This window comes from Eutrigla gurnardus (assembly GCF_963514095.1).
Source record: "Eutrigla gurnardus genome assembly, chromosome: 10".
NCBI classification, from domain to species: domain Eukaryota; kingdom Metazoa; phylum Chordata; class Actinopteri; order Perciformes; family Triglidae; genus Eutrigla; species Eutrigla gurnardus.
This window is the reverse complement of record NC_139924.1, coordinates 27,662,390-27,688,428: the sequence shown is the minus strand read 5'-3', so window position 1 is coordinate 27,688,428 and position 26,039 is coordinate 27,662,390. Positions and strand designations below refer to the sequence as shown.

The window sequence follows — 26,039 nt, the reverse complement described above, 5'->3', positions numbered from 1 at the left end:
TTTGCGTTGGATCATTAGCCTCAGGTAAAAAAATTAATACATTTAAATATCCAAAGTGGTGTCTCGGTCCATTTGCAGAGGAGTTAGAATGTCTGCGGGCCGGCGGGAGAATTAGCGAATGAAACTGCCATAAGTTATCTTGTTTGCGTCTCCTTCTCCGGCACAAACACATGCTAACAGACGGTCCATCGCCTCACGCATGGAATAAATCAATGTGTCGCTGTTGGAAAGGATTCATGTAAATTCATGTTTATTTACTGGTTTGGCCTCGTGGCACGACTCACAGTTATGAAGATATTCCAGGTTAAAACAAACTATCATTTAACTACATTCAAGTAAACGTTTTTTATTTGTAAATATTCTTCCTAAAATGAAATATGCTTTACTAAACATTTCCAACATGTGTGATGACAACCAGCATCCATGCCTGCCAGGTTCAAACAGAAGTCATGTTTTTCTGAGAAAAATAGATTCTTTTTTACTATTTCTGCCTCCAATTATATTTTATATCAGGTCCAGCAGTAAATGCACGACATATCAGTATAATTAGTAATTATGGCAGACAAGCTCATCCTACACGTTGTGAGCCTCCAGTCACAAACCTGTCAGCCTCGTCATTCCAAACTCAAAGGCACATTCAGCTCTTATCTTGTCACATTATTCTTTTATTATCTCTATTGTTTTCCTCCACAGCTGTGTACAGAGTCAGTATAGATGGATCCTCGTGAAACAGTCACTTTCTCTGTGACGGGTTACAAAAACACATAATTAACTGCTGCAAACTTATTCAAGTCTGACAAACTCACCAACTGAAATGAAGATTTAAAAAGGTCTGAACCTCCGTCTTCGATGCTTGTAGTTTAAAGTGAACTCGTAAAGGAAACAAACTTGGCATGCAGGAAGATCATTACATGCTCGTGGCTGCACCATAAAGTAATTAGTTCACAACCTATTTGTTGGAGGTGGCGTCGTCTGAAACGGCTCTTTATTTTCTCATCTCTAGTTAATTACTAAATTTGATAAATTAGCCACTGAACCAAATTGCAGCACCCAAAGCTATCAAGTGAGTCACAAATTAAGCCTGAAAACGAGGATATCAGGGAACATTCAGGGGGATTGAGCGGGAAAGTGCTGTTTTGGTTTCTCTTCCCTTTTATGGGGAATTATGCGCTGCCATAATCAATGCATTCAGATCAGATCATACATAACGCTGCTGTCTTTGGGGTGTGAAAGGTTTTGATGATCTGATCTGAGGGCAGCTCGGCGGCTCCAGGTGTGCGACCTTTCATCTAAAATGAACTGTGACGAGTGAACACAACCACTTCCTAATTAGAGGAATGCTTAACAAAAGGGTACGCTCTTTAGATGTTTGCTTTTATGGATTCCGACCGGATGATTTCATGTGCTGCCGGAGACGGACGCCGGCGATGAACGAAGAATAATGTGGCCATAAAAGCGCTGAATGTGACTGGGGGGCAGCAACAAAACACTGCATTCCTATAACTTAGCCCAGACCATAATCTCGGACAGTGACCGTGCCATGACTGCACTTTAATGCAGCGCTGCCCGTGCCCACTTGTACACAACGCTGCACCCTGTTGTGCTGCCAGGACCACTTATAACATCCCTGCCTCATGCACGGGCCGCTCCTCCTCCTCCTCCTCCTCCTCCTCCTCCTCCTCCTCCTCACTCTCCTCTGCCTATGAGCCAATGCAAATTACAGTAACAGCTTGGACGTGAGCATAATCTCAAGTGGTGTGAGCTGGGCTCCATGGCGATGCGTGCAGGCAGATGGAAGCGGATGCTCTGCCAGGACCTCTTTAGGGGCTCCCACTCTTTCTCCAGCATGCTAGACAATGGAGGAGCCGTGGCTCATCACCAGCGCCTCGTCTGCCTCCCAAAACGCTGTAAGCGATATGAAAGGAAGGAGGAGGGACTCTGGTCACTTCTGATCAGGAGCTCGGGGGGGCGACTCAAGAGGACGGATGTTTAGACGTTCACAGTTATGATGTAAGAGGAGTAAAGGGGGAGCACGTTTGTGCACAGCGGGCGGTGCAGACCTTTCCTTTGAGATCTCTCAAAATAGCCCTTTACATAAACATCGTTTCTCCTCATTTGCATAAAAGATCATATCTGTATTCAGTGTTTCAGCACCTGGAGAGAAAAGTGTGGAGAAAAGAAAAAGCAGAATAAGGATGTAGAGAGAACACCTCTGCACCCGAAAACTACACGTGTGTCTGAACCATCGATGTGTCAGGAGCGTAGTCATGGTAACGTCAGCAATTTGTTTGAGTTTTGAAGCCTTGAGTTCGGGATCACCAGTGAAGGGAAGTGACCATATTTGGACTGCGGAGGTGTAACGACGTTCTCGGGACAGGACGTTTGGCAGCGCACTAGTTAGTTAGCATGCTAGTTGGTTTAGTCGGGTTTATAAAGCTCAACGGAGCAGGAAGTCGGGTTCCTCTGAGGATACACTGTCTAACGACGGACTGGACGACGAGTCCTTCAGGCTCCTCCCACTCGCTGCGTTAATGTGACCGCTCTCCATCGTAATTAAAGAATGAGATCAAAGTGTCTCAGGGAGGAGTTTAAGTTACAGTTCAGGATTATCATCAGGTCGTATAAATCAACCATACTATATTCATACACTATAATACATACTTGAACCTAGTTGTGGTATTTGTCTCCGTTCAGGAAGCAGCCAGGCGAGGTCGTCCTGTTCTCTGCAGTAAACTGAAACATTATCAGCTAGTATGGATACCTTTGTTTTTTTAGGTTAAAAGGTCGTCCTCTTTGGTTTCAAGCACTGCAGTGAAAGTTGCATCAAAAATGTAATGCACCATTTATTCTGAATGAATGAGCTCGGGGCCTTTGCACAGATGAGAGGGGCTTGTTTACGCTCCCAAACACTGATTGTGCTATTCTTGGCCATCAGCGTAAATGGATTCTTAATATCAGCCGGGCTTCTCCTCACTAATGTGGATGATGCAAGAGGGTCGCACCGCTATGTGTCATCAAACATTCAGACTTTTCATCTGGATCACGTGACGTAGCTGGAGGCGAAGACGCTGCAGCCCGCCGGCTACACAACACACACACAACACACACAACACACACACAACACACACAACAAAGGGGATATGATGGAGAACCAATAGGCTGTGACTCAAGATGAGGCTGTTTAAGTGACTCAATCCTCGATGTGTTTGCCAACCCTGAGCACATCTGCACGAACAAAAAGAAAAATGAGAGAAAGAGGGTGAAATCATGACGCCGAGCCAGAACTCCCCTGTAGCGAAGCATCCATTGTATCCGACTCCAGCTCGCCACGCACGCAGGTGCGTTGGACTTTTACCGTCTTCTGCCATCGTTTGTAAGTAGAACACCCTTGTTATCCGGAGGCGTGGATGACACGGAGCGTGCGGCTTAATTTGGGGCTGCAGGAAGACGTCTTAACACGGCGGCATGTAAACCTCAAGAATGCGACCTGCCGCCGCACAGGTCGCATTCTTTCACAGGAAAGAATAACGTGGTTAACTTTAACGAGAGGAGTCGACCACAGGCCGCGAGACGGTGTTTTTTTTTTAATATGTGAGGATAATAAGTTGACCTCCTCCATCCCTGATTAAAAACATGAATTCACCATCTCCTCACAGTTCTCTGCAGGACTATAATTCTGCACCAGCGGAGATGAAGTGGGGAATCCTGTTGTAACGCCTCTTATCGCTCTCAAACTTGACAGCCAGGATTAAACTACCCTCCAAAGAGAAGAAAGAATACGCACACAGCCTCCAAAAAATAAAAAAATACAAAAATGCTGTACTTTCACAAAAACAAACAAAGTGCTATAATTGAACAGGAAAGGGTGAATTCAATTCTCTTAAAACACGGATTAATCTAACTGAGGGAATTATTTTCTTTATTTAGGGGCAGAAACAGAACAGGATGTCTCACGGTGCTCAAAATATGCAGAGTTATGCAGGGAGCATGACTGTTGTAGACGGCGCTTGTTAGGCGTACAATGAGGGAGGAGGGGGAACACTGAAGGGAACAGCAGTTATGTTCAATTCAGTAACACAAGCTGGCTAATTAGCATTGCCCTGCCATTCCCTTTGAACCAGGGGAGGACAAGCGGGAGCATCACATGTCTTTGTTCTCAGTGTGGCGGCGTCTCCCCGGACCACGGGGACCACGGGAGGGTCAGAGGTCAAAGGTAAAATACCCTCACCTGCCACCTCCCCACCTCCTCATCCAAACAGCCCCCGGGGGAATCACCCAGACCTGCTCCCAAAGCGAAGCCCTCAGAGATGCACGGCTCCTGGCAGCATGCCTGCATCACATATAGAGGGCTGGGATGACATTTTGGGGATGCACGCCTGCTCAGAGTACACCACACAGATGTTAGGGGGGGGGTTACAGGTACCTACAGCGCTTCACACAGTTATTCTCAGCTGACTGCTCTCTGAAGACGCAGCACAGATCATTAACTAGATCCTCTCGTGTGCCAGAGTTTTAATTAATAGTTTCAAGCCACATAATGTACGTCTGAAACGCAAAACTGCATTTATGTACCGCCGCGGCGTTCTGAAGAGTGTTTTATGTCCCGTTTTCAGGTCGGTTAGAGAGGCACTCAATTACCCCACGACTCCAGGCAGAACCTCTCTGTGGGTCAAATGATCTGAAATAGTGGATGCTGGACGGGGAGCTTTGTCTTTTAGTCTGTGACAGAGAGGGTTTTTTGTGGTTATATCTTCTAACTAAAATCTCTCCAGTTGTCAAAATCGGGATGAAAGAATATGAGATAAAAAATGGTGGAAAGTTGAAAGCAATAAGAGAGCGCTGGCTGATCCACCGCTCACCGCCTAAAGGCTCTGGCTCCAGAGCCTCAGGCCTGATTCTGCCCCGCATTCCCCCATCAGGCTGGATGTATGTCCTCCTTATAGCGCTGAGGAGAGGCTGCGGGGGCTGCTTGCCATCTGAGAGGAAGGCTGCAGACACGACTCAGGGCTGAAACTAAATTATGGAGGAGCACGGTGCTGTGTAAGGGATAGCCACCTATAACCATGACCTGCAGTCACGTCTTAATGCTGTGATATACGAAATGCAACAATGCAGCATGCTTTCTATTCATCGTCAAAAGCCTCAAACAAGAAAACTTTCCTGCTCCACCATCACTTCTAATTTCTTTTGTGCTGAGCTCACCAACACCTGAACGCCTCGTCCGCTCTGAGCTCATCCTCCCGCTCGACCCCCCGCTACGCTGGGAATGGGCATCAAACTGTGTCAACTTCTTAAACACAGACACGGGGAAATATGATATGTGGATACGAGGAAGTGGATCAGCTGATTGAAGACGTCGCCTAACGAGCGATGGTGTAACTTCAGCACAGTTGTTCTATATATGATCATTTATTCTCTTTCTTATTATTTTAGGGAAATAATCACAATACACTGTCCCAACAAACATCATATGTACTTAAAAGGCAAACATGCCATGAATTCATTGTCATGTGCAAATAAAGTTAATCCACGTAAAACCTTCCTCTAATGTTTAAATACAGTCTTTGTATCTTCTTTGTTTAGATGCTCAGGATGTCTACATGTACAGTAAACACACTGAGTGGAAAACAAAGACAAATCATTTCAAAAAGGAAGTCATTTACACTTTATAGCAACTTTAAGCCAAGATACTGGGTAATATGATCAATCCCCCTAGTTTTTGTCTTCACTCATCTGGTTCAGTTTTCTTTCTTTGGTTCAGTAAATAGAGTTATACCTGTAAACAGCAAACTATCTTACTTCATCTATAATTATTCTCATTTGTGTTCTTGATTTTGCAATCGTTAGTAGTTATTATCACACTATAAGATATTATTTGCAAGAAGAGTTATGAATGAGGAAAGGTACATATGTATTAATTTTACAGCCGTTATTGTCTATTTTATTACATTACTTTAATTACTCTATTTTTATTTTTGTAATTGTCACTACCACTTCTTATTCCCTACCAGTCTCTACCAGAGAGCGTGGGTGCTTTAGTAATGATGTGATTAATGACATGTATACATACATAAGAGCAACAGTATAACCTGTTTTTCTTTAAATCAAACGTTTAATAACCCGGTTCTGGTGTGCACCTGTAGCTCCAGCTCCCACATCACTGCTCCACCTTAAATCTGCTGATGCACCGTCGCTAAGGCAACACATTCAGCACAATCCTCCCCGTCAACATGCAGGAAGACTCACCAGACATCAAGCCCCGGTCTCCATCGCAGGTTTCACACCGGCATCCCGATCGGCCGCTGAGGAAAACGCCACCTAGAGGACAAGAAGCACATTTTGTTAGGATCAGCACAGCCGAGGTGAGTTCAGCGCGCTGCCAGAAACGGGGGATCGTTTCAACACATTTCTGAGATGTTTATCTGCTTCTAGTCAGTATTCTGGAGAAGGAGGAGACATTCCTCAACACACAGGAGACGCAGTCATACATTCATTATCTCATTGACTGAGCTCGCTCCTTTTTCCGCTTGGCAGCTTTGGTGCGATATGAACGCTGATGTGATTATGAAACAACAGGAAAGCAGCAAAGTAGCATCAGAAAAAACAGACTGGAGATAGCATGACTATGAATGTGTGTCCTGTCATTAATATTTCACTGCATCATCGTAGCTTAAGGAGAACAAAGTGTAAAAGGGGAAGCATAATGAAAAATTCATCATATTTTGACACGGCTTTGGAATTTATCTGTGTGAAAACAAAGAAGGGGCAAATCATCGACTTGTGATGAGATTTTTGCGAGTGAGAAAACGAGGTGATGAATGGGTCCGAATTACTGCTGCATGCTTAAACCCTCGCCACGCGGGTCTGATGAAGACGGATGAGGAGGGCCAGCTTTCTGTAACTCACTGCAGAGAAAAGATTCATTCTTTCATTGTTTCCCTTCTCGAGCAGAGGGAGGTCAAGGTCACAGGCCTTCAGTTTCTCACTTGTCCCTAAAATTCAAAACAAGCCACATGACATGTCGGCTCTCCGCCTGCAGAGCAGCAACCGGAGGACCATCGTATCGCTGGCGGAGAGCGTTCATGCATCAAGAAACAAAGCAAGAAAAACAACTCCACTTTTCCTTCCACTGTACGTCAGTTTGTACTCAGAGAGGGACTTCAGGCTCGTCACCTTCAGCTCTTCATCCAGCAAATGAAGTATTTATGACGCAAGCTTATTTCTGAAAGGTCACTGCGATGTGTTTGCATTCATCTCTGGAGGGGAAGGAGAGGAACAAAGTAAGAGTGTAGGTGTCAGGCGTTTCAGTCTATCATGTGGCGGTCTGTCACGGCGTGCATATTAACGGCTCCGGCTCGTGTGTGACAGTGATTGGTGTGACTGCAATGCGATAGCGAGCAAACCACGGGGAGGTGTGTGTGAGGCGTGCATCCAACGAGGAGTCCTACAGCGCTCCTAACAGCCGGTTTAACGCTTCTATCTGTGGATGTGGAGGCGCCAAACCATCAACCCATCACCCGGCCCGTCCAGATAAGTCCGGCCCGGGACGGTATCCGGTTTCACTTTATCTCCCCGTCACTGGATCAAACACTTCACTCGGCCATTTCCCCTCTCGCACAGGAGTTTCTACCTTCTCTATCTGTCTTCCTGTTTCTCTCCAGGCCTTCATACGATGTGAAAAGACAGCGGGGGGGGGGGGGGGGACAAATCCTCAGTGCCAGCAGGCAACTTTTGCCAAAGGACGTTCTCCGCCAAGTCATTATCCATCTGGGTGATCCCTTCCTATCGGGGCAAGACAAAGAGTCATCCTCCTGCACTCTTATTCACAATACTGTGGTTTTATTCTGTCTGTGATCCACAAACAACAACAACATTCATAGGAAACCAGACTTAAACCTGAGATCCTCCTCCGACAGCAGGCGTAGTTTTAAAAGATGAAATACAACATTTACCATCAGCATCAATGTGCATTTTATAGGCTTAGAAATAGAACGTAATAGAAGCATTACATGTCCATATGTAACAATATGCTTGCTGAGGGAACGGCACAGAAGGGCTATGATTTTATTATAATGTGAGAGTGAGATATCTGAAGCCAGCTTCCTTTCAGATTTTGCTCGGAGATCTCCTCAGAAAACTGCCTGCAGCGAGTTCCAGGAAAAGAGGATCAGAGCTCATTGATTTATTTAAAGATTGGACTACAATAGAATTTGCTATTTCATACTTGTTGTCTAAGCACACAAGATTACAAACGACAACATTTAGGAGACAATGTGAGAATTATCTTCCTGCTGGCTTAAAGAGGGATGGGGTCTTCCTCCGTAGATAGGATAAAAAAACAGAAACCCTCAGGCATCTCATTACGTCAGATCCTCCTGACCATCTTGGGAGACAAAAACAAGCCTCGGAGCTGCAATCAATTATAGATCGGAGTGAATGCATTCATATTGGAGAGAGTGGCCCTTCCACTGTGCTGCCGTTCCCCAGATATCGACAGAAGTGATAGCACTTCCTGAGCTCACCGGCAAAGAAAGAGCATCGTTTAATTGACCGCAGCAGCGTGAGGAATTAATTCTACCGTAGCCGAGAGACAGAGGAGGTGGTGCTTTTTTGTATTTAACACAGACTTTAATTATTTTCCACATTGCCTGACGAGAGCAAAAGGTTTTGCTTGGAATTAAATTTTTCAGCAAGTGCCCCCCCCCCCCCCCAAGCTTCAACCATGGTGGGGGGAAGCAGCAGCAGCAGTAACAGCCTTCTCAAAGGACGTTCTCAATGTCATCGTGACTCAGCACCGTTTCTCAGCCGAGCCGTCCAAAACCGTGAGACCGAAACCGATCCTCAGCAGATCCACCTGAAGGCCCCCCCCACCCCCACCTTTACAGTAACTCACTCCTCACGTCAGAGCTTTGATTAACGACTTGCTTTACACACAGGATCATATACACGACAAGGTATCAATCACGGCCGGCGTACGTATTCATGGCTTTTTCCGGCAGCTGTGTCGCCACAGTGGAAAGCCTAATTACATCTACCTAATAGTGCTGCATGAACGCCATGCCCCCAAACCGTGAACATATTGAGAATATGTCACCAAGTGCAGCTCTAATGTGTTTAAAATACATGCACACATCCGGTCTAATCACAGAGTGCAGAATCCCGGCGAGGCGGCCGGGGACAAACCTACAGAAGTGAGGTGATTATTAAGGACGAGCAGCTGTTTTTACTCTGAGCTGCTAATCTCAACTTCTTCTCGGGGCTGTGATGAACGCTCCCGTTCCCGTAGCAACCGGCCCGCCGTGAACCCACCGGATCTTTTACCGGGGAAAAAAAACGTGTCAAGGAAAGCGTCCTGCAGGAGCAGTTTGACTGAATAATTAGCTTTTTATTAGCTTCTACAAACCTTGAGGTCAAGAAAAGATGAATGTTGTGCGTCCGTGTGCTCGCCATCCCCGGCCAATCAATACTCATGAATGCGGCGCTGCCAAAGGGCAGCTTCACCGACAGACGGCCTGGTTGGGATCAGAAGACCTATCTCAGTGCTAAAGAAGGCCAGTGTGTATTATGGTTAGACTCCATCAGGCTGCTGGATCACATGGTTAGGCCCGCCGTAATGCGTTAGATGAAGGTAAACAAGTCCTCATCCAATCACATCAGCTGGTTAAGGGTTACTGGTCTGAACAAGCAATCGGATTTCGCTCCCGTTACTGTGGAATCGTCCCTCCAGTTAGAGGAAGTGGCCTCTTTGCACTGTGATCGGAAAAATCTGAGATGTAATACGGCCATTGATCTTCTCATTTTTATTAATTCATACAGTTCTTCGCCTATAACTCAGCGGAAAATGCTCAGAACCAACAGACTAAAAGCCAAATATATATTAAAAATACACAAATATCAAATACTTTACCCTCTTATCCTGTTGGAACCATGCATGTTATCAAATTTCATGACAATTAATCCAATAGTTGTTGACAATAGTTGCCGCTAAAAGAAAATTCAGGGGGTCAACAGAAATTCTGGGGTCCATGTTAGTCTGAGCCACAGAATCCCGTCCCTATAGGCTCAAACAAATACACTTCAATATAATCAGTTGCAGATTCATTTCCTGGTTCGGTTTTGCATCAGAGGGAAATAAAACTTGAGCATCGCCGTCCGAGATGAAAGCTCCACATGAAATATGAAGTGCTGACATTTAGGTCACAGCGGCGGAGTCGTCTCTTGATTGTTGTTTTGCTGAAACGTCTCCGGATGGTTTCTGGCTCCGGTTTTTACTCGGGACACGTTTCACAAGTACGATCAGCCATGAATGTTGTAAAACCCTCAGAGCGGGTCAGATCGTAGCAAACATCAAACATCCTAATGTGGTGTTACTCCAAACCGAGTGGTGAATCATTTACTCCAAGACTCCAGCCAATATAAATAATAAAGTAACGTTGTTTTTAAAAGAGTGTCGCTGACATTTTTCTGCTGTAAAATAAAACACATTCATTAATAAAACATTAATCTCATTCCTGATCTTGTACATAGCATTTTGACAAAGCGACAGAATCTCTGACCCAAATTGTGGGCGGTCGATTGCATTGTGGGTAATGTAGGCGCCAAGTAGGAAGAATGTGTGGAATAAAAATGACAATATCTCCATCTCTGCTGCATCGATTTTCATTCTTTAAAGATAAAATAAAGTATTTCATGAGACTCGGTGCTAAACGGTGTTCAAACACAGGTCGACTGATTCGTCTCCATGACAACCGAGCAAACCAGGAGGGGAAATAAAGCTAGTAAGTGGAGTCTGAGTTGAGTTTTCTTTTACTTTATACCAACGAATACATCCTTTTCTGAAGACAAATCAGTGTCTCTGTGTTTTTAATGACATAATGAAGCGATATTTTCACATTTAATTCCTCCCTAGGATTAGATTTTGAATTTGTGACGGAGGTTTTTTTGCGATGTGGTGAGACAGGCAGGTCTGTAAATCTTTTTTTCCCTGTAAAGGTTTTTTGCTGCATCGCTAGTCTGCAGTTTATGGACTTTTTCGGGGGGTTTGACATGTTCATGTCACATAAATGGGACAGAATATGATGAAGGCTGAGGGAGCTGAACGGTAGCAGACTCCACGAGAGGCTGCGAGCACACGGAGGAACGGGACGAATATAAATGATACCACGGACTCCCACGGCTGCAGCAGCTCTTATTATCACCTAAAACAATCATTTGTATCAATATTAGTCTTTTGTTGGCTACGTGGTGGACTTGCTTGGATGAATATTCACATCTAACTTCATTAACTAGGCAGCAGAATAAAAAAAAAATAAAAAAAACGAGGAAGATGAAGAACGATGCCAAAAATAGTCGTTAAACGGCGGCTGCCATTAAGCGTGCGGTGTCACTTCAGCCACGGCGGCATTTTTTTGATCATCCGTAATGAGAAAAGACAGGTCTGATATAGTAAATGAAGGTTTTAACAAGTACCTCGCTTGCCCCATTGAGCTTTAACCTGAGAATGCAAATGAGCTCGGTGAAAAAACCAAGTGATTTCACGCTCGGCTGAGTGCCACACAAGCATACGGTCTACAGGAAAACGCATTATGGAGCAGGAAGTCCACACATATGGATCTCGCCTTAATCCGTCACCGTCGCTGTGTTTGGGATCATTTAGTCATATTTGCACTTTTTAAAAATACTCTTTGGATTTGAAAAACACGGGTGGGGGGGGATGAAAGTGACTTTTCCACACGGCTGTATTACGCCTTCAGTATTTACAGTGTGTGGAAAAGACACGGTCCTCTGTTCACAAATTCAAGCATGGAGATTACAAGGGCTTAGCACGCCAAGTATTAGCATATCCTGTTACATAAAAGCCTCTAAACAGGGTTATGAGAGAGTAATGGAACTGCCTTTAGCTGGGGACTTTTTTTCTTACAATTAATTGAATATTGAAAAATTAAATATTGGCTGCACCTTTAGTAGATGTCAATGATTTGGAGGGGGAGTCGGAGAAAAAAATGCTTTTATTATAATTATTTGTTGTTGTTGTAATAATCCTCTCTCCCCACATAAAGTGGGAGGGCAGAACCGTTTCAGCGAGCCCTCGGAGCTCCAGCCTGATTCGCTAAATGAATGTGACAACTTGTCTGTAAACACGAGCGGGCCTAACTATGAATCATGGCCCCGGCCAGATATTTCTCCTTATTTACCGTCTTGCAGAATAATGTCAGAGTTGTGCCCGAGTGCTGCTGGAGCCGTCACCATGACGGGTGGCGGAGCTGCCGGCGCCGCCAGCAAAACAGGTTCCACAACAAGTGCTCTTCATTTTCCCTGAACCCCCTCATGAAAACATCCCCAACCTCTCCAGGCGGCTAAATACTCAGGCTTCTGTAATTTGTGTTTCCTTCTTGAATTATTTCTCTTTTTAGTTGCCAAGCGTAACAGGATTTGTCTGTCAAGATGAGACTCGGGATGAAGAGAGCAAACAGGAGACGAGAGGTTTGATAAGATTGTTCCCAATATGTCAGAGGAAGAATTCAGGCAGCTTATCTGATTTCCTCAGCTGGTTCTCGTTCCACTGATGCTGGATCCCAAAATAATTCAGTCTTTCTTTTCTCTTATTGGCCTTTTCTTTCTTTCTTTCTTTCTCTTTCTTTCTTTCCTATAAAACAAATTAAAGCCACTCAGCGGGACTGAGGCTCAGATCGGTTGCAGAGGTTGAGTCATGCTCCTGAAAGTCATTTCAGTTTTTGTCATCAGTATTCACAGCAGAGTAAGTGACACAGTGACATGTTGTTTCACATCATATTGACTACATTCATCATCTGTCTGTTGCCGTGGCATCGCATCGCCACAGCAAGAGAGACGGATTTGACGTCTTCATATGAAAGGAAAGGAGTATTCTTCATGTTGGTCCACCGCTTTGACTGAATAACTCAACAACGATTACATCGTCTGCCGTCAAAGCTGGTGAAGACGATCCTGCTCCCTTTAGACAGAGGAGTCAGAAATCCAGATGTTCTCTAAACAAGTTACAGATACCACAGATACAAAAACTCAAATAACCTAACTCTGTCACCCTGTTTTCATTGTTTGTTCCATTTGTGTAAAGCCCTTGGGTTCCATTAAAGGCACTATATCAATTTAAGCTATTATTATTATTATTATTATACAAGTGAAAAGGTACAGGCTCTGGATGTATTCAAAGTATTCCTATGAAGGACATTTCTACTGGCTGTTTTTCAGGGTAACGGAATCTTAATTTGAAAAAATAAAATGCATTAAAATGTAAATAAGATATAAAATGTAGAGTAGAAGGTAGAGATATTTGTATTAAAATGTAAAGAGGAAAAGTTGTCAGAAAAATAAATAAGTAAAGTACAAGATACCTGAAAGTTCCACTTAAGTACAGTACAGTTTGTACTTTGTTAGTTCCCGATAACTAACTGATACATATATGATGATGAAGACATTAACTTCACGTTCTTTGAGTTGAGGATGCTCTTTAGTGCAGATCTTTAGCTCCACCATCACTGTCCTGCTTCACACGGCTGCAGACTCTCGCTCTTGTTAAACGCTACAGAGCTGTGGATTAAACTGAGACTAATGTTAATGTTGTCTCTTCACTTCTTTAATGTCCGTTGTCCCTTTTTGTCCCAGAGAGATATAAATGTTTCTCCTTTCCGCCTCCTACAAACTGGGCTTCTATTGTATTAATTGGTTCGTTGCTCACATATAAACCCTTAATTTGCACCGTGTCTCTTGGACCCGTATCCTCGGCCGTTCAATAAATTACACCAAACCTACGATGAAGAAGTGCAGAGTCTCACCCAAGGTCTTGGAGGAACTCCCCTGCCCATTAAAACAAATCGTGAGAGCACCGGCTTCAGGGCATCAACTATTCATCGCATTTGGAGCTTTGTACTCGAACACCTCGGTGTTCGAGTACACAATCATAATGGGGAGTTTTCACACCAGAACTTTAGAGTTTCTCCAGGGGACAGCTTCCATGTACTTCACGCTCATCTGAAATTCTGTTTCACACTTCCACCGGGTTTTTCCTGAGAAACTCTGGATCTTTTCAGCGGATAAGAAACCAAGCGTTTCCGTCCTTGACTTGTAAATAAACTACAGCCTTCTGATCTCTGCCCTCACATGTTGTTTACACACTGTTAGTCCATAATTCAGGATATGGCTTTTCATCATTCAGTCCAACTGACTGCAGGAAATAATAACTGTGAAAATGAATGTTAACCTTAAGAGACCCACATAGACCGGGTCATAGAGCGGGTCATAGACCGGGTCAGCAGGTTAAGCATAGACGCCAGGGAATGAATTAACCCATTTAAATAAAAGCCTTATGTATTATGATTGAAGTATATAATGACCATTCTCTCTTCAAAGGACAGATTTGGTGCTGAATGGTGCGAGAATTGATAAAAGTGATCAAAAAATCCCTCCAAAATATCACACTAAGTCAACAAGACCTCAAGGAAACACTATGGGGAAAAGGTCAGGTTATGTTTTGGAGGTTTTTTGCAAGAATTGCAATTTTTTCTGGCGAGCACTTCAGTTCCCGTCTGGAAACGGCTCATAAACCACTTTATTGTCAACATGTGGAGGAAAGCCATACATCCTCCAGGTCCCTAGTTTGTGGTTGTGCTGTGATTATCCTGGAGGTCACAGAAGGTCACCTTCACTATGTGAAATGACTCCTATGAGGACTCACATCCCCACATGAATACAGTTGGGCTTATTGGATCCACAAGAGTCCCAGCTTTCCAGGCCAGACCCGGTTCATGCAATTCCAAGACCGTTGAAAGGCCCCCAGGAATATTCAAATACATGATTTTAGAATAGGCAAACTCAAAACTCAGTCTTCTTCGATCCAGCATGATGTTCATTTAGTACATTATGGTCCATTTAGAGTCCACCAGACCAGAAAGCAGGGGATGCTTCAGGGGGCGGGGCTTACCTGCTTATTGACAGGTCCATTTTGAGTCCACCAGACCAGAAAGCAGGGGATGCTTTAGGGGGCGGGGCTTACCTGCTTATTGACAGGTCCATTTTGAGTCCACCAGACCAGAAAGCAGGGGATGCTTCAGGGGGCGGGGCTTACCTGCTGATTGACAGGTCCATTTTGAGTCCACCAGACCAGAAAGCAGGGGATGCTTTAGGGGGCGGGGCTTACCTGCTGATTGACAGGTCGCTACCACGCTACCAATGCTAGTTAGCTACTAAGATGACTTTAACAAAGTTGAACCTTGAATTATGAAGCTAACTTTGTTAGCAGCTTCACACCAGAATCCACATGGATCCAGATCCAGTAAGGGTGCTTCTGATGTTGATCAGATCCACCCGTCGCTCCTCCACAGTCCAAATATGGTCACTTCCTTCACTGGTTGCAAAAACTCCCAAGATGGTAACTCTCCGTTTGCCGTTTCATTTGAAATAAAAATGTTTTTGATTCGGTGCACTCGGGCACACTTACATCTGTATATATTATTGATATACTTGTGAGATAATGTTGGGAAAAGGTCTCGGGGATCCATCCAGCTCACACGGATATTTCTTTCCAGGAATCCTCGGTGCATTTGACGGTTGTAAACATATGTATACTGCTGGCTTCCCTGAGCCTGCCATCTATAATGGATATGGAGCTACGTGGGGTGGAACAAGTCACCTCTGGTGAGATGCTGGGACTCAATAAAATGTTAAAATAGACCTCTTCAAATATGCTCAGCATTTCCATGAATAATATCCAGAGCTTAGAGTTTGAAAATGTCAATCGCTGTGTGTCAGGGCCTTGGGAGATTTCAGAGTGCGATGAGGAATTATGTCTTTCTTGAATATCTGTCACTCCGGAGCTCTTCTCAATCCCGATGTGCTACAATCGATCGGTATTTAATCATATTTTTTTATTCTAACAAGGTTCTAGTAAAAAGCAGCCACTCAATCCGCCTCCTTCTATGAGCGTTAATGCGGTGAGAAGTTTACATCGGGTTTTAAAGCGTTTTTCCTCGAGCTGCCCTCGTCCCCGTTTGTGTGGCGATTACTCCGTTTGAACCCCGTTTGATGTCGGCGAGGCGTTCGCCGGGGCAGACCGGGTCATCCTGCTTGAAAGGCGGGAAAATGTTGATGTCACAGTAACCGCCCTTCAAACGGTCCAGACCAGAACGTGCTGATAGATCATTTTTTCCTTCCTGCATCACCTCGGCCGCGTTTCATGCAGGTCGTTTCCCACCGATTGATCCGTCGCTGCTTCTTTGATTGAATAACTCTTTATCAACAAAAGAGCTTTTAATCGATTATTAAAAAAGTTCTGACGTTGTTACCAAATGTTCAATAACCGTTGGAAAAGGGTTTAACCTGTTCAAGAACTACACATTAATTACGGTGAATTGCCTCCAACCCCTGACTTCCTGTTTTTAAGGTCAATCACACTGAATACTCCAGGATGTCTATTCCCCCAGCAAACAGTCACTACTCCCGTTATTTTAGCTCTTACTTTATCAGCAATGATATGTTGTGGTTTCTTTCTTTTGACAAATGTACTTATTGTGAGTCGCTTTGGACAAAAGCATCTGCTAAATGTCCTAAATGTAAATGTAAATCTACTCCCAGCCTTTATAGTCCTTGATAAGGTGTTAAAATTAAAGATATTCAGCAGATGCTCCTTAACTTTCAGATATAAAGTGATACATTCATCAAATAAAACAACCTCTTCGCTCTGTGCATCAGAATCTGACGGGTTTTTTAAACTCAAATCTTGTCCTAAGATGTCGGAGGTGCTCCGTCGTTCGGCTCCGTCGTTCGGCTCCTCTTCCTCCGGTGGAGGCTCTGATTGCACTTCGTCTCCTCTGACCTCCAGATAGTTATTGATGCTTTTATTTCACCTCAGTTTCATCACGTTGGGGATCTGAAGTCGCGTCAGCCAGCATCGTTTTACCCATAATTTGGTGATTATGTGGTCATTTCGTTCTTTCTCCTAAAGGCTCCCTGACTATGAAAGTTAGGCTGTTTTTTTTAAATACGTCTCAAAATCAGTTTTTCAGATATGCATACTGTATATAATTAGCTTCTAGTTCATTCCTGCCTATTTAATTTTTGCCTAATCACATTTATCGACTCTTCCCGACTACTTTAGTGACAGATATTGATCGCCTTAATGATTTTTTTGTGCATAAATTATGTTGTATTACAGCTGTTGAAGTGTGAATGTGTGTGAAAAGGTGAAAAGAGATGAACATTGTAAAGCACTCTGTCATGCAGGTTCTACATAAAAGCAGTATATTTATCATTTATGCTTCAGTGCGGTGGTCTTTGTATCAGCAATTAACCCATCCATTATTTCTACCACTAATTGATTATTTATTTATTATTATTTTATTATATTAAATGAAAAATACACACAACATTCCATTCCTCAAACCAACGTCAAACCCCCAAAACACTCAAAACATCTCAAACCCAAAGATATTCATGACAGAGAAAAGCAGCTTCCTGATTTCAATGATTTCTCATGAAAACTGTTGACAACTCAATGAATAGAATTCACATTTCTGCACAAGTGCATTACTTCATTATGTCTCACCTTGCCGTCATTAAAGCTCCAGTTAAGTCTGAGCTTTTTTTTTTCAACTTTAAAAAGGAAAACGTTAAAAGCAAAGTTAATGAGATTTCCTGCATATAAAACAGACGTTTGGCCCCCGAATCAGACTCGCTTACGTTTAAGCCAAAAACCTTCAGCTGCACAGAACGGATGTTCTTCCTCCGGGCATCCAAGTTGGCAAAGTCAAAACTATTCAGGAGCAAAAAGAGATCGAGTGAGTTTCCAGTTTGCCAACCAAAACATCAAGTATTTTTCTTTTTCTATTTAAAAAATGTTTTATCAGGGATGGAGAACTTTGAAAAGCGGATTCCAAAAATGATTTGAGTCCTCTTTATGGTTTGGATCCGGTTGTTTCCTGCTAAACGCCAGCAGAGAAGACATGGAGTATTTCAGACAGTGAGCGACTGAGACGGAGCGATCAAACCCGTCCGCTGGGAGGAAGAAGTCAGACTGTAATGCCTCAGAGTGATGATGAGTAAAACATGTGGACGGCCCAGTCAAGCGGCGGGCGCGTGTCACCTGCTGTAATGCCGCTCGCTTGATTAATTGAAGCTAACATGTCTGCTTCTCAAAGCCTCGACGCTGCAAGTTTTCGCTGCCGCATATCTGATGAAAGGTCAGCTCGCTCCAATTTATTTGCCAAAAGGGAGAGGACGCTGGGGAACAAGTGCAGGCTGGGAATTTAATCACAGCTCCACCCCGACGCTGAAACCCGGTTCTGCTCCGTAAGCAGCCGGCTGCACGGCGGCGGCAGCATCCGGGTACGGGCGGCGACGCGTGACTAATAATCAACTGACAGAGAAACTGCAATCATGACACGAGTCGAGTTCTGGAGACAAATATTTTAGTTAGGAGAGACAACACTGATTAATATATAGACTTCACTCCAATAACAGTCCTTCAGAGACTCGTTTCTGTGTCGTCCTGCTCACATCTTCACACGGAGAGGCGTTTCTCAAACAATAAAGATTCCAGAGAAATAATTTCACAGTGGGACGGAGATTGGATGAGTTATTGATCCTTTTATTTGGGCAGCGTCTCTCTTAGAAGTGAGTGGACTTGACCTCAATTTGTGCCTGTGAGTTCCTCGATGGAACGCTGGCAGAATGATTAAATTGACGGCCGACATTTAAAAACTATCGTCCAGCTCGCCTTTGAACAGAATACGTGAACGCTGAAATTACCATCACTGCCAAACAATTAGGTTTATAGTCGGAAAGTAGTTCTAGTTGCATTTCTGATCATAAAAAAAAACGGGTGAATTCAAGTGAAGACAACTCAGTATTCAAAAAGACCTTTCATATCTGGCACCTTATAACCTTTTTTTTAAAAGCCTTGCAGCCTTGAAGAAGTGTTTTTATGTTAAAGTTGTAACCTTCCTGGTTTCGCTCCTGGTTGATCTTGTGACACCTGTGGTTTCCACGGTAACAGCAAGTGCTGTTAGTGAGTTGGTCAATAATTGGATTTTTTTTCTCCCATCATTTTTCATACTGCACGCAGCAGCAGCAGCAGCAGAAGAAGTCGTTCCGTTACTCCGCTGCAATATTTAAAAGTGATCTGCTGTCACAAACTGCTGGAATGACCGTCGACTCATGTTGAAGACGCACTTCTGATGAATGATGGCCGTCAACGGCAACGGCGATGACAAACGCAGCGCCTGACCCGTGGCTCCGTCACAATAAAGAGCTGCAGACATTCGGCTGCCAGGCGGCTGTCGAGGAGGGGAAACACACCGACCGTGTTAAAGAAGAGGACGTCGTCACGGTTTGAAGCCTCCAGTTCGGCTTTTTGGATATTTTGCATCCAGTGAAGAAAGTGACCATATTTGGACTGTGGAGGAGCGACGGGTGGATCTGACGAACATCTCGCTCAATCTGGATTCTGGTGTTGAAGCTGCTAACAAAGTTAGCTTCATGATTCAAGGTCAACTTAACAGCTAAGTGTTAAAGTCATCTTAGTAGCTAACTAGCATCGGTAGCGACCTGTCAATCAGCAGGTAAGCCCCGCCCCCTAAAGCATCCCCTGCTTTCTGGTCTGGTGGACTCTAAATGGACCATCATGTACTAAATGAACATCATGCTGGATTGAAGAAGACTTGAAACTAGCGATTGAGACCATAAACTCATGTTTACAATGTTTACTGAGATAATACATCAAGAGAGAAGTAGGACCATTTTCTCATAGACTTCTATACAACCAGAGAGGAGTCGCCCCCTGGTGGCCAGCAGAGAGAAGTAGGACCATTTTCTCATAGACTTCTATACAACCAGAGAGGAGTCGCCCCCTGGTGGCCAGCAGAGAGAAGTAGGACCATTTTCTCATAGACTTCTATACAACCAGAGAGGAGTCGCCCCCTGGTGGCCAGCAGAGAGAATGTAGGTTTAATTTGTTTGGTTTAGTTTTCAGAAATGGAGGTTTGGGGAAGAATAATAATAACTGATAAAAATGTGATTAATGTTATGGAAACTGGAACTGAACAGCCGTCCCCCTCAAAGACCGATGTTCTGTCCTCCCATGAACCCACCTCCACGACGACTCGGCGTACTTCCTCCTGCGAACTCCGTCATGATTACGACGGCCGCTGTCACCACAACGTAAACAGACGTCACTTTGAGTGACGGATGCTGACGCTCTTCCAGGATAAACAACAGCCTGCTGGATTTCTTGCATTGTTTCCCCGGTGAACCGTCACACGTGCATGTGAGGACTATTTCCAGCCACAGATATCAAACACTACTGTTACTGAATATAAATATGACTGTGAAAGGATTGTAGCTGAATGCATAGCGTGGTGTGAGCGTAACGACCTGACATCCTGCTGGATTTACCGTCACACGCCATTTTTCAATGTCACGTTCATATATCTGAAAACAACTGAGTGAGGCCTCAAACGGGACGGACAGCTCGCTGCGAGGATGTGAGCATTACAATCCTGCGTCAAAGAGAGAGAGGCCATTCGACCTTCCTGGCACATCGGCTAAATGAAGGAGTGGAGATGTCCTTCAATACAGCAAATGTCTTATTATCTACGACCACTGCATTTGGTTATTTCTGTTTATTCCTTGCACCGCGGTGAGGAGCCGTGTTACACATTATTTACATATAGCTGTAATAATCCTCCGTGCTGCTTCTCCTTCATATTTATTTAGATATTCTGCAATATTTACGATTAGGGGGATGGGGGGGGGTTGCGACGCAGGCGGGAGTGTAATGAATAAATTAAGCATTAAGAGTGAAAACAGAGCCCTACTCCAGAGGTCACATGTATTTTGCTGCCATTTTAAAAAAACAGTTGGATGACAGAGGACTAGAATACGTCCAGTCAGATGCCGGCGGGCGGCTGTAAATGGGCGGCCGTTGGGGAGCTACCTGAATAATTTATGGCTCTTCTGGGTTGTGCTGCATAATCAGGGGGGAGGTTTATCTCAAACAAAGGGAGGACGCCATGCCTGTTATGAATTCCTCGCCCGCGTCATGTTTTGCACATTTTCACACGTTCTAAATTTAGGCTTTATTTGATCCATCAAACCGCTGACACGCAGGCGTAATCGACGTGCTTCCTGAGCCGTTTCATGATGTTTACAAGAAGATTTCTCGCAGGCGGATCAGAGAGAAGGAATCTGCTCTTAAGTCGGGTAAACATCGTCTTCCTGCTGCATCCTGGGACGTCCCACTACGTCGGTCTCCAGGGACGCCGGGTCTCCCCGAAACGTCTGAACTCACAGCGGGAGTTTTGTCAGACGTCATACTGAGAAACTCTCTGCCTTGTTTCTCTCAAAAAGCAACAAACACATTTATTGTTTCCTCTCCTGTGACTCCAACCAAAAAAAAACAATTTAAAGAATAGAAGTGAAGAAGTGTGTAAGCTTTGTGTGACCACACCTTCCTCTCCGGAGCAGCGTCTTCTAGTTCCTCCCATGTGAATCGCTGCGAGCTCATTGGTTGGACAGTAAAGAGATGGAACAGCTGTTGACGGCAGCGATGCAAACAACGAGTATCATTATTGTGACTCCTGTCAGTCAGGAAGACGACGACGCTCTCGTAATACTTTGTGATGTTTAACTAACTTTTTCTTTGTTCTGCCTTGGTCTTTCCCCGCCCCGACACATAGTAACTTATGTGACAAATATACAAATGCAATACGTTTCAACAGAAACAGGAAACGGTAAAAGGTCAGCAGAAAGAGTGAACATGCCTGTAATTGATTTGCTAATTAGTTGGCATTTAAGCGACCGCATCCCGAACCTTGTAGAAACACTTACTCAGCACTGCTAATTACTATTCCTTAATAGCTATGTTTATTAAAAAAGCAGTGGAATAGTATTAATATATATGTGATATGAGCCTAATAAGTATTTAATAAAATATGGATGTAGTCTCTGTGAATATAATATGGGCCATTATACCGTGTTAATATGAAGAAATACTCCGTGTAGATTTTCTGTCTCGTATTTTTAATTACATTGAATTGTGGGAGCAACAACCTCCGGCAGCGACCCTCAACCACCAGTTTAATTTGATTTGGGGGGTTTAGAGATGCCTTCCTCACAATTCTGTGGTCAAAATAAACACAAACGTGCTTATCTGGAAGGATTAATGTTAAGGAGATAACATTTGCTCAATAAGGTTTGAGTTGGAAAGAGCTTTAATTAACCTGCTGAACCGCTGATGTTACCAGATTACTTTTGGTGTAAGTTATTTACATTTTTGACTTTTTGACTGAAGTGTGTGTGAATTGTCCTGGAAATCTACAGCATTTTCCATTTTAGGGTTGAAGGAAATATATGTAACCTTTATGGAAAAGGTGCTGGTTAGAACTCACATGAGTCCAGAGACCAGACCAGACTATGTGGAGGAACCAGAGACTGTCTGTGGTCCCCCAGAGGTCTAGATAGTAGCTCACATGAGTCCAGAGACCAGACCAGACAATGTGGAGGAACCAGAGACTGTCTGTGGTCCCCCAGAGGTCTAGATAGTAGACCACATTAGTCCAGAGACCAGACCAGACCATGTGGAGGAACCAGAGACTGTCTGTGGTCCCCCAGAGGTCTAGATAGTAGCTCACATTAGTCCAGAGACCAGACCAGACTATGTGGAGGAACCAGAGACTGTCTGTGGTCCAAACAACAAGGTCTCTGCTGTATTTATGTCTAGATGACCTTATTTGGAGTGTTGATGGAGCAGCTACAATGTTAGCGTAGCCTAGCACCATCAACCAGACTCCATTCAGAAAACCAGCGTTTTAACAGTAGTTATCTTGTGGTCTTGGAGACAGACCTAACCTTTTCATCTGTTTACTGCAGTTCAATCACAACAGCGTAGGTTATTTTGGGTTCATCCAGCTGTGGAGAAGCAGCTGATTTTCACAGTGAAGACGGCTCACCAAGCACCTCTGGCTGATGCTAACAGTGTGAGCACAATAAGCCAGTGCATGTCATCACTCCAGGGCCAACATGAAGTCAGCGAGGTTACTAATTTTAGAGACACCTCCGTCAGTGTAAACGTGAGGAAAAACAGCTCTCAAGTAACACAACTCACGTCATGACAAACAGGCGGCTCCTCTGACAATATAGACTGTTAAAAATGTAAATGTATAGCCTATAAATACGCTACAAACAATACATACTGTATATGCAGACAGAATGAAGTGATGTGAAATTAGCATATTCTTTTGATCTTTCATGGAAACACAGTTTCCACTTTTTCTATGACTTTAAAATTGAGGAGAGAGAGATCTGCATATCGCTGTAGCGTTTAACAAAGATCCAACAGGATTACATCCCATTTGCAGCTTGTCTTTGGGATCAGAGAGCAATCTGCTGCTGTGTGAGATGGTGAGTCTTGCTGCGCTGCACATGTGGGCAGCGACTGTTTGCTCCACCTCTCCATCATGATGTGATGTTCATGAAGAAGATCGTTTTTCTGCCCTTCTTAAGGCGGACTGCAAACTCTGACAGAGGGGTCCTTAACGCCGACGTATGAGAGTCACACTGATGATGTCGTCGGGTCGGGGGTGTGCTCTGACACGTGGAGGGTAAATAAAAAGTATGGTGTGGGTCTTTTTTTCATGCAATTTCAAAAAAGGTTATGTTGTGACTCAACCCGTCTGCAGACGCTGCTTTAATGCCTTTAACGCCACTAAACTGAACTCAACATCGTTTTTTCCGGCGTATCTATAATTGGCGATGTCACGACTGAAGCCATTATCAGCAGCTGAGATCAAAGCAGTTCGACACGTTTTCCCAGCCGTATAGCTTAACGAGTCATGTGTCTTTTTCCAGGCGGTTGTACGATGATATTCATGTGATGAATACTAAAATGCGGCGTGACGCTGCTCAGAAGTTTTTTCCTCAGCAGCTCCACATTTTTTTTTTTGGTGCACTTTCACACCGATGCCACTGCAGTAATGAAGATTAATTCAAAACTCCTCCGGTGTCTGAGACGCCTTCCTATTGTGTGTGTGTGTGTGTTGATATCTAGCTGTTGTTCAAGCTCATATTGCTGTGACAAGGCGTGTTCCAGCAGACGGCCGGGCCTCCCCCTGTTTAATTATAGCGCCCTGAGAAAAGCAGCAGATGCCAACAAAAGACATCAAAACAGCTATTTGCATGAAGAGTGTCTAATTTCAAAAATTTGTCAAAAAACTGTACTTTGGCGTGCTGATGGTTCCCACGTGCTGAACGCTGTTCCCGTGGAGACAAATGGATAATCCAATTTCACAAGATATTAGAACGCGTGTCAGCTGGTTCTTCCTTCGGATGATAACAGGAGTTTAACATGCAGAAGAGTTAGAAAGTGATACTCCATACTTGTATGGATCCTCTGCATTGCTGCTTATAATCCATAATTTATAAAACACCTTGCTTCGGGGCTGGTTCATTCTTATTCATAAATATTGTGGTGTTTATTTAATTCTGCATATGAAACTATGTGTAGTTTTTATAACCTGAGGTTATGCTTCACCAAACTTTAAGGGGAGGAGAACTGTTGAATAAGCATTTTAACGGTATCACTAATTTAATTACACGATTATTTATTTACGTGCTTATTGTTATGTTTCTGCTGTGCACATCAAGAAAAGAATGATATCATTCTAATGCAATTTATTTTAAGAATATTAAGATGAAAATACATAAAAGCTTGACACCCTCTTTGAAAAATAAGGTTTGTGTTATTGCTCGTGCTCTGGATTATTAACTTTCCATTTCTACCCAATCTCTAAATGACTGGAGAGGCTTTCTGCTCGGCTGAAGCCGGACACTCCCCTTGTGCAGAAAAGCATCCTGCAGGATTGTCAGTTCAAAGCCAAAAAGGAAAATCGATGTCCTCTCACGGTGCCACGTTATGTAAACCCATCTGAGAAGGAGCGGAATCGATATGTGCAGCGTTTAGCAGCCATGCCTGGTGTGTGGCCACGTCTCATACGTTGCTTTGATATGTCGGAGCCAGCGTGGGATTATCATTTCCCCTTTTTGCACGAGCACACATTCATGTAACATTTATCATAATTACACTATAAAAAAATAGTTTGAGCTTAAAGTGCTTTGCAGAAAAAGGATGTTTAAAGGAACATCTTAAAGCAGCAGAGAAGCTCTCAGAACTTTAATGATTGCAATAAATGACTCCGGACTCGTTAGACGGCAGATGAGATAGTGCTATCGGTAAGTGCAGCCCGACCTGGTGATTACTGTCAGACACGAGAAGGCCCATTTCACCGACGCATTCCATGTTGCGTAACTTCTTTGTTGCTGGCATGATAACGTGCGTATTAGTCGCCATCGCGGCGGTAGACGCTTCACATGATGTTTATTAGCCCAGCGGCGAGCACAAAGACGTCATTAAGACCATTCAAGCTCTCCTCCGACATCCAAGAAGAAGCAGCCCCCATGTGACCGGCTTCATTCAGCATCTGAGAGTCTGCAAACATGGAGACCTTGGATGTGAAGAGCACATTTAAGCCTGGAAGAATACAAGCAGCGCTGGATGTGTCCTTGATGGTGGCTCCATAAATAACTGCATCACCACTGGATTAATGAGCTTCCCTTCCCTGAATAATTATTTATGGTGTAAAGCAAAATTTGCCAGCCATGAATTCCTGTGAGGAATATCAATGCTATGCCCCCTTCATAAGTTCATCAAACCATCTATTGTATGTATTCTCAAGCCGTGTTCGCAGCAGCCCAGGGTGCCTTCTGCCCGTTCATCAGAGAGGCTGTTTTCCCCCTATTGAGATAAGAAATGAAATCTGCAGGAGCAAAGGATGCTGGGTTTGCTGCAGGGGAGCGAGGCAGCAGCTCTGATAATGGAGCCAACTCCCATTGCGCAGGCTACGAGGCAAACAGCCGTGGCGCCAGCCCAACCCTGCCTATGTGAGAGGAGGATAGCTAACGGTGTCACTCTCCGGAAGCTCCCTCGCCCTCTCTCTCTCCCCCTCTGCATGGGA

General features: G+C 44.1%; 1 protein-coding gene across 2 annotated transcripts in view; it reads right to left on the bottom strand.

The window, feature by feature from the left end:
• Window positions 1-26,039, bottom strand: part of lrfn1 (leucine rich repeat and fibronectin type III domain containing 1) — a 105,932-nt gene that overhangs the window by 16,722 nt on the left and 63,171 nt on the right. For both annotated transcript variants that reach the window (XM_084019639.1, XM_084019638.1), the window contains exon 3: window positions 6,247-6,318. In XM_084019639.1, the coding sequence (XP_083875765.1) occupies window positions 6,247-6,253 (7 nt within the window). In that variant the 5' untranslated portion in view covers window positions 6,254-6,318. The remainder of the gene's footprint in view (window positions 1-6,246; window positions 6,319-26,039) is intronic.